Source organism: Marmota flaviventris, chromosome 2, assembly GCF_047511675.1.
Source record: "Marmota flaviventris isolate mMarFla1 chromosome 2, mMarFla1.hap1, whole genome shotgun sequence".
Classification (NCBI taxonomy): domain Eukaryota; kingdom Metazoa; phylum Chordata; class Mammalia; order Rodentia; family Sciuridae; genus Marmota; species Marmota flaviventris.
The window spans coordinates 198716362-198727986 of NC_092499.1; the positions used below are offsets into that span (position 1 = coordinate 198716362).

Consider the following 11625-nt stretch of genomic DNA (forward strand, 5'->3'; position numbering starts at 1 on the left):
CACGGCGGCTGCCTTGGAGACTTTTGTGCCTGCTCCTTGCCGATGTGGACCCATGGCCCAGGAGAGTTTGGCCACACTCGGCTATGAGACTATGAGAGGTCACGTCCCTTATCGGGAGGCAGGACGCTCCTCTTTAGATCTAAGCAAGTGGCCCAGGGAACGTGTCCTTTTAGGGGCAAACGACAGGCAGCCTGGGATGCCATCTAGCTGTGTCCATCCCCACATGGTGGGGTGCAGAGATGCTGGGGGAGATGTCTCTACTCCCGGTGGGACTGGCTTTCAGAACAGCCTGGAAGTGACAGTAGCATAAAGTACATGCGGGTGATCGACATTTATTGAGTGCCTTCTGTTTGTAATGCCGGGTATACAGCAAGGTGATCACAGGTCTGAATTATTCCCTCCAAGGCAGTAGGACAGTGGACAGGAGCAGTGGCCAGTCACAGACCTCTGTGACCAGCAGGGATCTCACTGTCTCCAGTGGATCCCCCCCCCCACGAGTCCCTTGGGGCAATGACAAGGGACACAAGGGACAGGGGAGAAAGGGGAAGCGGAGCTGAGTTCTTTGTCTCGCACTACCGTGAATGAGCTGGTTTCTCTGAACCTCAGTTTCCTCCTCTGTAAAATGGGGCAAAGCCTACCTTCCTGCTAGTGGGATTGCAGATATTTCTTGGGAAACTTCTTGCTCTCCTCCCACACTTTCCACTGGCCCTCTCTATGGGAAAGGGTGAGGCAGCTCACCCAACCCCCAGGAGGTGGGCCCAGGCAGGCGGGACAGGCAGCCAGGAGGGCTTAAAGGGTAGAAAAGCAGAAGCGCAGGGTTCTCCCCATGGCCACTCCACCTGCCACCGCTGCCAGACACTGACTGCCATTCAGGGACCATGAGGGGCCTCTGTGGAGCTGCTGAGCACCTCGTCAGGACTGGGTAGGTCTGGGGACTTTGGACAGTGAGGGCCACAGGTGAGAAAAGATCAGCAATCTGTTGGGAGGAGTATAAGCCCTCAAGGTCTTCCACTCCCTGGCTGTGTGACCTTGGGTCCACCCTCCCCCTCTCTGAGCCTCAGTTTCCCCATCTGTGAAGTGGGAATGATAATGGTGTCTATGAAACTGTTGTGAGCGTTGAGTAAGGGCTTGGCTCAAGGGAGCACTCCGTAAATGTCACCTGGTGTCCTTGTCATTTATAATTCCCAGCATGGAACTTGGCTCCCAGGGCAACCTCGTACTGGTTTTTATGATTATATGATTAGCTGGTATTTCATCAGCTGCCCTGTTCCAAACACTAGTTAGACGGTAGAAGGGGCGTTTAGTCCCACATCCAAATGCCTTCAAGAGCCAGATGGGATTGTGCTGGGCAGGGTCCCTCAGTCCTGTACCTTGAAGGGTGGGGCACAGCCTGGAAGGGTGCATCCCTGTCAAAGGGGGCCGTGGATCCTCAGCTCTGGCCACCTGCTGCAAAGGCAGGAGCCCTGACCCAGATGCTCTCATTTCTCAAGAGAAGCTAGAAATCCCAATTTCAATGTGAAACTTCCTGTATCCAGATGACAGTAGTTCTCACACACCCACGGCGTGGACCAAAACAAAGCAAAGTTGCACACTGGATTCAGCCCTTGGGACCCCAGGATGTGGCCTCTGGTCCAGTGCCCCAGGCCTCACGCGTCACGGCGTGTTCAAGTCCCCAACCCTGTTTCCTAAGGGAGCAGTCAGAGTGCAGGACCTTCTCATGCTCTGCTCCTTCTGTTCGGGACACCCAGCCTCCTTTCCCCACGTAAGAAATGACACTTGTTCTCCCAGCCCTAGCTTAAATATCACCTCTTCCAGGAAGCCCTCCTGACTCTCCCAGGTAAACATGACCCTCCACCTTCTCCACCCCAGTGCAGACCCAGGCTGACCATTCCTGAGAGTCCTTTTATGGTGGACTTACGCTCTAATGTCCTGTTCACATCTCCCCAATTTAACTGTGAACTTGTCCTGTGTGTGGCCCATGACCTAATTCACCTCGGTGCCCAACACAGGGACAATTATGTCTTACCTTTTCTTTACCTTCAGCATTCATTACCTCCTCCAGCATCCTGCCCTCACTGCTGGCCTTGATTCCTGCTGATCTGAGCAAACAGGAGCCATCCTGCCACGCTCCGTGAAGATTTATGAGTACCATATCTTTGTGAATACTTAGCAGACACTATTCCAGGCCCTCGGAATGTATCAGTGACCCAAAGATACAAAGCCCCTGCCCTGGAGGTGTTGACCCGCTAATGACAGATAATAGCTCAGGTGGTGCTTATGATGTGACCAGAATGACCCTAGGAGGCACATTCTACAGATGAGAAAACTGAGGCACAGGGGCTTAAGGAACAAGGCCACACAGCTGTGAGCAGTGGAGCAGGGGTTTGAATCGGGACAGACCAGAGGCGATGCCCTCCATCCTTGCCCGGCGTGTTTCAGGTGACGTTCTCCACAGGTGTGCAGCCTTGTCCATCTCCACCATTACCCGCTTCCTGCCTGCCACCAGCTAACGGCCCTCCTTCCTTGCCCCAGATGATAAAGGGCAGGGCCACAGGACGATGAGCTCAGGGAAACAGCTTCTGTCTCCGTCTCTGCCCCTCCCACTCCTTGATCCTTCTCCCTTTGTCTGGGCTTCCGGCTCCCTGACTCCTTCTTTCAGGCCAGTTGTCCTCACTAGGCTCCGGGCTCCGCAGCCCGGGCAGGCGCCCCCCACCCTCAGGAGCTGCGCAGGACTGGGCTCTTCGCCCACCACTCCAGCGAGACCCAGCCTGGGGAGGGCTGTGACTGGTTCAGCGTTGTCACGTGGGTGGGAGTGGTTAACTCTGATTGGCCCATCTGGAAAGTTGGCCTGCCTCTGTAGCAAAAGGGTGGCGTCGACTAGCAGGCCTTGGCATTGAGGGGCAGGGACGGTGACAAGCCCACCCGCCCCCTGATGGAGGGTCCTCCCATTTCCTTGTGTCCAGGTGGAGGTTCTGGCAATTGGGGATCCGCAAGGCCCTTGACCCACTGCAGGCTGCCTGGGATGCCTTCTCCCAGTCTGTCCCAGCCAGCTGTGGCCAGCTGCTGACCCAGCTCCTCCTCTGTGCTTGCCTGGCTGTTGCTGCCGCAGAACTGGTTTGTCATCGGCTGGTCTCTTCGTGGGTTTATCCTTCAGGACCCTCGGGCATCATAGCCACTGTGTGTGGACTTCTGGTCTTCCTGGGCCTGGGCCTGGTACCCCCGGTCCGCTGCCTGTTCGCGCTCAGTGTGCCCACCCTGGGCACGGAACAGGGACGCCGGCTGCTCCTGTCCTACAGTACTGCCACCCTGGCCGTTGCCGTGGTGCCAAACGTCTTGGCCAACATGGGTGCAGCTGGACAGGTGCTTAGGTGCGTCACCGAGGGCTCCCTGGACAGCCTGCTCAATACCACTCACCAGCTGCGCAATGCGTCCACAGCACTGGGCCCCACCAGCCGATCGGGCAGCCGGGGCCTGACATTTGAGAGCCAGGGAAATGGCTCTGCCTTCCGGCTTCACATGCTCAGGGTCACTCAGGGGGTCCTGGAGGACTTCTCTGCCTTGGAGTCCCTGGCCCAGGCAGCAGCACTGGGGACTCAGCGGGTGGTCACGGGGATGTTCATGCTGGGCCTCCTGGTGGAATCTGCCTGGTACCTCCACCGCTACCTGACTGACCTGCGGTTTGACAACATCTATGAGACACCACAGCTGACCCGGCAACTGGCCCAGGCCCAGGCCACCCACCTAGTGGCTCCTCCACCCCCGTGGCTGCTCGGAATAGCCCGGCCCAAGCTGTCCCGGGAGGAGCTGCTGCACTGTCTCCTGAGGCTGGGGCTTCTCTCCCTGCTCCTGGTGGCCACAGCTGTGGCAGTGGCCACAGACCACATGGCCTTCCTGCTGGCACAGGCGGCAGTGGATTGGGCTCAGAAGTTGCCAGTTGTGCCTGTCACGCTTATGGTTAAGTATGATGTAAGTGCTGGCAGGGGAGATGACCTAGGTCAGTTCCTGGAGGGAAGGGGCAGCCTCACTGACCCCTGGACTTGCAGACCTGGGCGTAGTGACACACACCTGTAATGCTACTCAGGAAGATGAGGCAGGAGGTTCGCAAGTTCAAGGCCAGCCTCAGCAACTTAGTAAGACCTGTCTCAAAATAAAAAGGCTGGGGTGCAGCTCAGTTGTAGAGCATCCCTGCATTCAGTCCCAGTACTGGAAACAACAACCAAAAACACCTGACATGCAATTGCATTTACTTGCCTGCAAAACATAGGCCTTGGATAAGCCATGTGGCCTGGGCAACAGCAAATGAGCCCATTTGATCCCCACAGGAGGCCTAAAAAGTGGTTCTATTTTCACCTCCTGTTGTAGGTGCAGATGCCAAGACCCAGAACCCTGAAAATCACTTGCCCTGCAGGAGTATCCAAACACTCTAGCCTCATTTCCTGCATTTGAGTTACATGCCACACAAAAGAGGTTTATTAAATAGTAGCTGTTACTAATAGCTCACGCCTGGATAGGAATGGCCTAGACCATCAGTCAGTCAGCTGTGACTCTCAGAGCAAATCCAGCTGGTTTCCTGATTTTGTAAATCGAGTTTTATTGGAACATAGCCTCCCATCTGTTGTGTATTATCCATGGTTGCTCTGCAAAGGCGGCATGGTCAAGGAGACGCAGGACAGACCACAGAGCCCACAAATAAGGTTGTATTTACTTTCGGATCAGGATTTGTGGTTTCCAATCTTTTCTTTTTATTTATTTATATTTGTTTGTTTATTTGTACTAGGGATTGAACCCAGGGATGCTTTACCACTGAGCCACATCGCTAGCCCCTTTCTATTTTTATATATTTATTTATTTTTGAGACAGGGTCTTGCTAAGTTGCTTAGGGCCTCACTAATCTCCTGAGGCTGGCTTTAAACTTGCGATACTTCTGCCTCAGCCTGACGAGACACTGGGATTACAGGCATGTGCCCCCATGTTCAGTTTGTATTTTTTATTTTTAATAGTGAGATCACACACAAAAGCCTATTGCATAAAAAAACACCCAAATGTCAGACCCTGAGCTAATAATATTAAGAGCTTATATTTATCAAATACTTATTATATATTATAAAATTATTTTTGAATTGCAAGAAATCAGTTTAGGTGATCATGATAAAAAGTTATCTTTTTTTAATGAAATAAACTAGAAAATTATGAGAGTATATTGCAGGTAATAAGGCTATGTATTATTTTGTGAAACTTTTCATCAATTATAATATAATCTGTGCTTGGAAGATGCTGTAAAATGCATTTCCTACCACAGATCACAGGAAAGAAATGTGTCAGGGAATGGTCTAAGAGTGTTCCCTGATTGACGTAGACTTCATTCATCATATCTAAGATGCTATCAATTCCAAGTCACACTCTTGTTTGATATATCAATAAGAGAGGAAATGCTATCCATTAAACCTGACTCAATGCTTTGTTTTCACTTAGACTTCCAATTATACTCATGTGAAAGTAATTCACTTTTATTTAACAAAGATTTGTTTCACCACATCTCCTCTCATGTACACATAAAAGAAAAATAGAAAGTAATTGGTTAATTTTCCTAAGATGTCCTTCCACCCAAGCCCAAACCTGAATGACGCTGGCCAAGTCACAAGTATCCCAGGCTTCTGGCCAACATCTCGGTGTCTTCAGGAGCATTGGTGACGTCCCTCTATTTCTCCAGCCCTGTTGACCAAGCTTGGGCCGTGTCTCTGCGAGTGTTGACCCTGGTGCCTCTGACCCTCTGGGGAGCATCTGGGCCCAGCCCTCCTCCTGGCTTTAGCCGCCTCGTCTCTGCCAGGGCTTTGGGAGCTCCTTCTGCCCTCGTTGAGCGCTTCAGGGTGTGGCAGGCCCTCACACAGGGGTTCGTGACTCAGTCTTACTTAGCACAAACCTCCTTCCCGTGGGTTCTCACTTGGCAAGAAAATATAGGCTAAAGTTCATCCCTCAACATGAATACTTGCTTCACTAATATATTTGTGGCTTGCTGCTCGGGACTTCGTTTCAGTAGACATAACCACTCACTTCTTTTTTTAATTATCATTTTTAATTTTTTCATTTGTTCTTTTTTAGACATACATGACAGTAGAGTGCATTTTGACGTATTATACATACATGGTGTAGAATTTACTCTAATTAGGATCCCATTCTTGTGGCTGAACATCACGTGGGGTTACACTGGCTGTGTATCATATATGAACAGAGACAAGTGATGTCCAACCATTCACTTCTGAAACAGAGTTTCTTTTGGAGACATTTTGAGATGGCAGTCAAACTCTACACAGACCAAGAATGCACATCACTTTCCAAAACCTCGGGGTGGGCACTCAGGCTAAAGGGATACCTGTATGCAAATTGTGACCTGCTGTGGCTGCTGAGAGCAGTTACCGGTCATATTGATTTTAGACACGTCCTGATTTTAAAGACGTTAAAAAGTAAAAAAAAAAAAAAAGAGCATCTCAGAATGGATGAAATAAGGTAGTTTCCTTAATCGCCACCATGATCCTTGAGATAGGAATTATTATCATCACCCTCATCTACAGAGAAGGATACCAAGGCTCAGTGAGGTTGGGGGAACTCCCCCCAAATTCATCAAACCCAAAGTGGCAGAACCAAGCTGCTTGCTACTATCATGGGTTCCTTCCCCCATGAAAAAAAAAATTTAAATAAATGGATGCAAATACATTACATATTGAAAATAATGTTTGGCATAAAAGTTCATTTTTTTTTCTTCTAAGTTAAAGCAAAATGAAAACATTTTCATGATCCCCTAAAAATACAGCAGTGTGAGACCCCCACACCCTGCCTGCCAAGCTACTGAAATGTTCTCCCTGAGGGGAGATCCAGAGCCCACTAAGCAGCTGCCTCCAAGCCCGGGGCTGGCCTTGGCTGCCGGCCGCTCCTCCTGCCTCTGGCACACCTGTGGACACGGGAGGGTCTAAGGCTTCTGAGCAGGATATTGGGACCGCCCTTCTTGGCTGGGACTGCCCCCGAGTTGGCCACATGACAACCCACCCAGTGGCTTTGGGTTCCCCATCTCTTAAATGAGGCTCCTGTTGGCCTGCACCTCATAGGCTCACTCACATTTGAGGAGACAGTACATGAGAATAGTCACTAGGGGCTTAGCGGAGGGCCAATGACCTTGAGCATTAATTTGCCTTCTCTAAAGCATTCTGCTAAAAGGTCGTCGTCATCATCCTCATCGTCATCATGGTGACACCTGTCAGATGCTCTTTAATTGGCAAAAGCGTCAACTGCGTGCCGGCCCCAGTCACCTTTGGCCTCCCAGGAAGTGGGGGTCATCTCCGCACCCATTTTGCAGATGAGGGCCGGGATCTTGGGCGGTGGTCCCAGGCCTCGCAGGGCGGGGCGGGCAGTGCCAGAGCCCGCGGTTGACTGCCCCTTCTCTCCTTTCAAGGCGGCCTACAGCGTCCTGGACTTCGTCCCCTTCCTCCTCAACCGGCCCCCTGCCCAGAGCCCCTTCCTCTCCGCCCGCCACTGCTTCCGGTGGGACCTGCGCTTCACCTCGGCGGGCTGCCGGCTGCTGCCCGCCCAGCGCCCCCAGGACGCCGCCGCGCTGGCCGCCGCGAGCCTGCAGCTGCTGGCCGGCTCCACGGTGCTGCTGGAGACCTACGCCCGGCGCCTGCGGCACGCCATCGCCGCCGCCTTCTTCCCTGCGCAGGAGGCGAGGAGAATCCGCCACCTGCGCGCCCGGCTCCAGAGGAGGTACGACCGGCACCGGGGCCAGCGGCTGCGCCCGGGGCCTCCTCCCTCTCCCGACCTCACGGACCGCACAGAGGCACGGGGCAGAGGAGCAGGAGGCCGCGGGTAGCCGGACTTGAGCTGCTACCTGGCCCTCGGGCTGCCTCCCTGGGTGACCTGGGCTGGACACTTACCTCTCTGAGCCTCAGTTTCCACATCTATAATGACAGTTGTTGTGACCTACTTTCCACGCGAGAATGTGCAAGGAGATATTGAGCGTGAAAGGCAACTAGCAAGGGCTGTGCGCCGGTCAGACAAGGAAGCAGGAGGTGGCCCTTCCAGCCTCGAGGTGGTCCGGGGCCTCTCGCGCACCCCCTGCTCCGCCTGTTGGAGGGAGGCCTTGCATCAGGAATTGATCCAAATGCTCCAGGGACGACTTATTTATAAGCCTCTGGCCCCTCTGGACTTATTTATAGTAACCTAATATTTTGTTTTTATCAATGAAGGTGTTTATTAAGTCTTAGATTAAATGTTATTCCTCTGCTTCCCCAGGAGCCTCCCAGCAGGATCGCCAGGTTCAATGAATAAAAACACAGGAGGCCCGATTCCATCTGAATTTCATGTAAATGACACACTTGTTCAGTATGAACCCCAGGTATGTCCCTGACCCCTGGGTCAGCCACATGTAACCCACCGTGTGACCTCGAGCTTCCCACTGTCCACACACACACACACACACACACACACACACTATAGCACATTAGATAATATTCTTGATTGGCTTTTATGTGAGTATTAGAACCGGGCGACATCAAATTCTAGAATAAATGCTTTGAGGGGTTGAAAAAAGGAGGTTGGTTTAAAAGACAGAAATGGGCTGAAAGAGAAAGAAGAAAGAACAAAAAGCAGATCAGCCCATACATCCTACGTAACTATCAGAAAACACCTGAGTTGACTTTTTCCCCCCAAAAAGGGAGATGAAAAAATAAAGCAGGCATTGGCAATCTCTTCCTCATCACGCACATACCTGCTTGCCAGGTCTATTTCTAGGCCTTTCTTTGAACAGAATCTGAGTTATGAGTAATGAAGAAATAGGAAACTCTAAGTCGATCTAATTTTAAAAACAGGAATGTGGGCCAATTGGAATGCCCAAAGTTTAATTATAGGTAAAAGAAATGGATGTAGCTATCTTAAGCCAGGGAGGATTTAATACAGGAAATTGGGTTCTTGTGGGGCTGGAGGAGGGGACCCCAGATCTGATTCACCAGGAAGCTCACCTCTTCTATCCTCAGAAGGGTAAGAAGTTAGGAAGCCACTGCTCAGAGGGTGGGCCCTGGGTGTCCTCTCTTGGCTGACACAACATGCAGGAGACACCAGAACCATGCTGACCGCCTGAGGTCTGTCCTGGCAAAACACGAAAACCCCAGGACGCCACAGAATCCCTGCCTGGGCCCAGAGCTCCCTGTCACACAGCCCACCAGCACCTTCGGCCGCCGCTGTGTCCCATGCCTCTGGGGTTCATGCCCTCTACCCACTCGCTGTGAGTGACAGTTGACATGCAGGACGCCAAACCTAGTAGCCTGGCTCTCAGGACTCAGGTCACCAGCAGAAATAGGAGCAGCCGAAATTAGGCCTCTGCTTCCTTCCGGTTTCCGTGTGTTACATGGTAGCATCGAATTGGTGGAAACTGAGTTACACTGGAACCCTGGCTGTAAGGGGATTGGGGTGTACTTTTAATTTTCCGATCCAAATAGTTGGGGAAGATCTACTAAAATATTGATTTTGAAACATTTTCGACCACCACTCAAAATACTTTTTCTTTTGCAACCCCCTCCATGTGAGATAAGTTTAATTAAAGACATCTGTTTTTTTTTTCTTAATTTAAATTTTTTTATGGGTGTATTATAATTATACACAGTAGTAGGATGTATTGTGCCCTATTTGGACGTGCACTTAACAGTTTGTCCAGTCTCTTCTTCATCTGTGCACGGTACTCGATTTCCTCTCATCAGCCTCGTCCTTCCTATGCCATTCCACTTCATCAGGTTGTTCTAGTCCCTTCTCTTATCCTACTTAAGAAGGTTACTGGTAAAGACTCACCAAATTGCAAGCCCTGGTGAGCAGGAGGGTGGGCTGTGCGTTGAGCTGGCCCTTGAGCTGGGTCTTTGGACATGAGGGACAGCAGCACAGAGACAGCAGAGAAAGGCCCGGGGACAAAGCTGCCTGCGGTGTTCAATGCCGAGACCCAGAGTTGGGGAAAGAGGAGTTTGAACGCTGTTTTTTTAAACCTTAGGATTTTCTTGAGAAACTCCAGTATAAATAAAATGGCCTTCCCTTTGGCTGTGTTGTTGCCCAATGAATCCAACAGGGGCCCAACTGACACTGCGCACGTGTGCTCCCTGGGGAGGGACACGGGTCAGGCTTCTTCAGGGAACTTTGCATTCAGGCCTCTTTACCGTAGCTGACCTCCAAAGCACATGTAGGAGGTCGGGTTCTGAGGAGGCTGGAGAAGAGAAACTCTGCGACGGGCCCCTGGCACCCCACACCCCCAGCTCTGGGGTATTTTTAGGCCGTGAGTCACCACCTGTGGGGAGCTGAGCCACACTCCATCCGCTCCTCCTCCCACTCCGAAGGTTACTGAGCCCCTGTCACAGGGCCTTGTCGTCCTCCCACGCCTCCAAGCCCCCACCAAGGCTTCCTTTCCACATGGCTGCCCTGTTGTTGTCTAGGTGGTGACTCAGCCACACGTACTGCACAGACAATATATCAATCCTCCTTACGAAAATCAGAGCATTGCAGATAATGATAGTTAGCCTGTGTCGGTGCTTAGGAGTGCTGGGAATGTACTAGAAAATGCTTAAAAACTGATTCTAAAAGGAAACAAAGAGAGAGAAAGAAAGAAAGACAGCCCTCATTTGTAGTATTTGCTGAACCCCATTGTATAAATGCACCACCGCCTCCACCGGCCAGGGGATTTCGAGCCACCCACAAATATTCTGACCTGGAACAGGAAAGAGATGCCCAACACGTCCAAAGCTCTACTGAAACCTGTGTGCACAAAAGTGTCTGAGGTGCTTGGTATTATTATCATCCTTCTTTTGAAGGTGAAGAAGTTGAGATTCAACGAGATTAAGTACTTTGCCCAATGTCACACGGCTAATAAGCTGCAGAGACAGGCTTTAAACCCAAGTAGTCTGTCAGAATCCGCGGTGTTAACTGGCCTTTCAAATAAAGAGAAAGCCCCTTTGAGCCTTCTTTATCTCCCCAGATGGAGCCCTATCACCTGTTGCCTGGGAATCTTTCAGATATTATTTGTTGAGTCTTAAGTGACACGATACTTACACATGTTGTTCTACAACTTATCTTTTCACTGAAAAATAGGTCATAGCCTTTTTCACATTCTGTTTCATTATTGAAGAGCATGAATATGTCATTAGTTATTTGGAAGTTATTGGCTGGTGGATGGAGAGGTGTGTCCAGGTTTTGCTCTTGTATTCAATATTGCAATGGACATCTTTGCGCATGCCTCCTGAACCCCATCAGGAGCTCCCCTTACAAAACTTGTGAGAAAGTACAGGGCTGGGGCTAGGGATGTGGCTCAAGCGGTAGCGCGCTCGCCTGGCATGCGTGCGGCCTGGGTTCGATCCTCAGCACCACATACAAACAAAGATGTTGTGTCCGCCGAAAACTAAAAAATAAATATTAAAAAATTTAAAAAAAAAAGAAAGAAAGTACAGGGCTGCTTCCCAGGCTTCAGATGGCAGGTGCCTGTGAGCTGGTGTGGCAGACAGACATCTAAGTTGGCCACAGTCGGCCCACCTCGTGGAACTCATACCCTGCCCTGTTGAACGTGAGCAGACCTCGTCCTGGTTCTGGCTAATCAAATATGACAGAAGC

General features: G+C 51.0%; 1 protein-coding gene across 1 annotated transcript; it reads left to right on the top strand.

Moving 5' to 3' along the window:
* The first annotated feature begins 878 nt into the window (after positions 1-878).
* On the top strand, positions 879-7858 carry Ocstamp (osteoclast stimulatory transmembrane protein). Its single transcript, XM_027954163.2, has 3 exons — positions 879-922; positions 2964-3966; positions 7445-7858. Exons 1-3 carry the CDS (start codon positions 879-881, stop codon positions 7856-7858), a joined length of 1461 nt encoding a protein of 486 aa, XP_027809964.2.
* Positions 7859-11625: the final 3767 nt, after the last annotated feature.

Coding starts and splice junctions, on each gene's coding strand:
- Ocstamp (XM_027954163.2), top strand. CDS start 879: ATGAGGGGCCTCTGTGGAGCTGCTGAGCACCTCGTCAGGACTGG. Junction 923..2,963: donor GAGCACCTCGTCAGGACTGG/GTAGGTCTGGGG, acceptor CCTTGTGTCCAG/GTGGAGGTTCTGGCAATTGG. Junction 3,967..7,444: donor CGCTTATGGTTAAGTATGAT/GTAAGTGCTGGC, acceptor TCTCCTTTCAAG/GCGGCCTACAGCGTCCTGGA.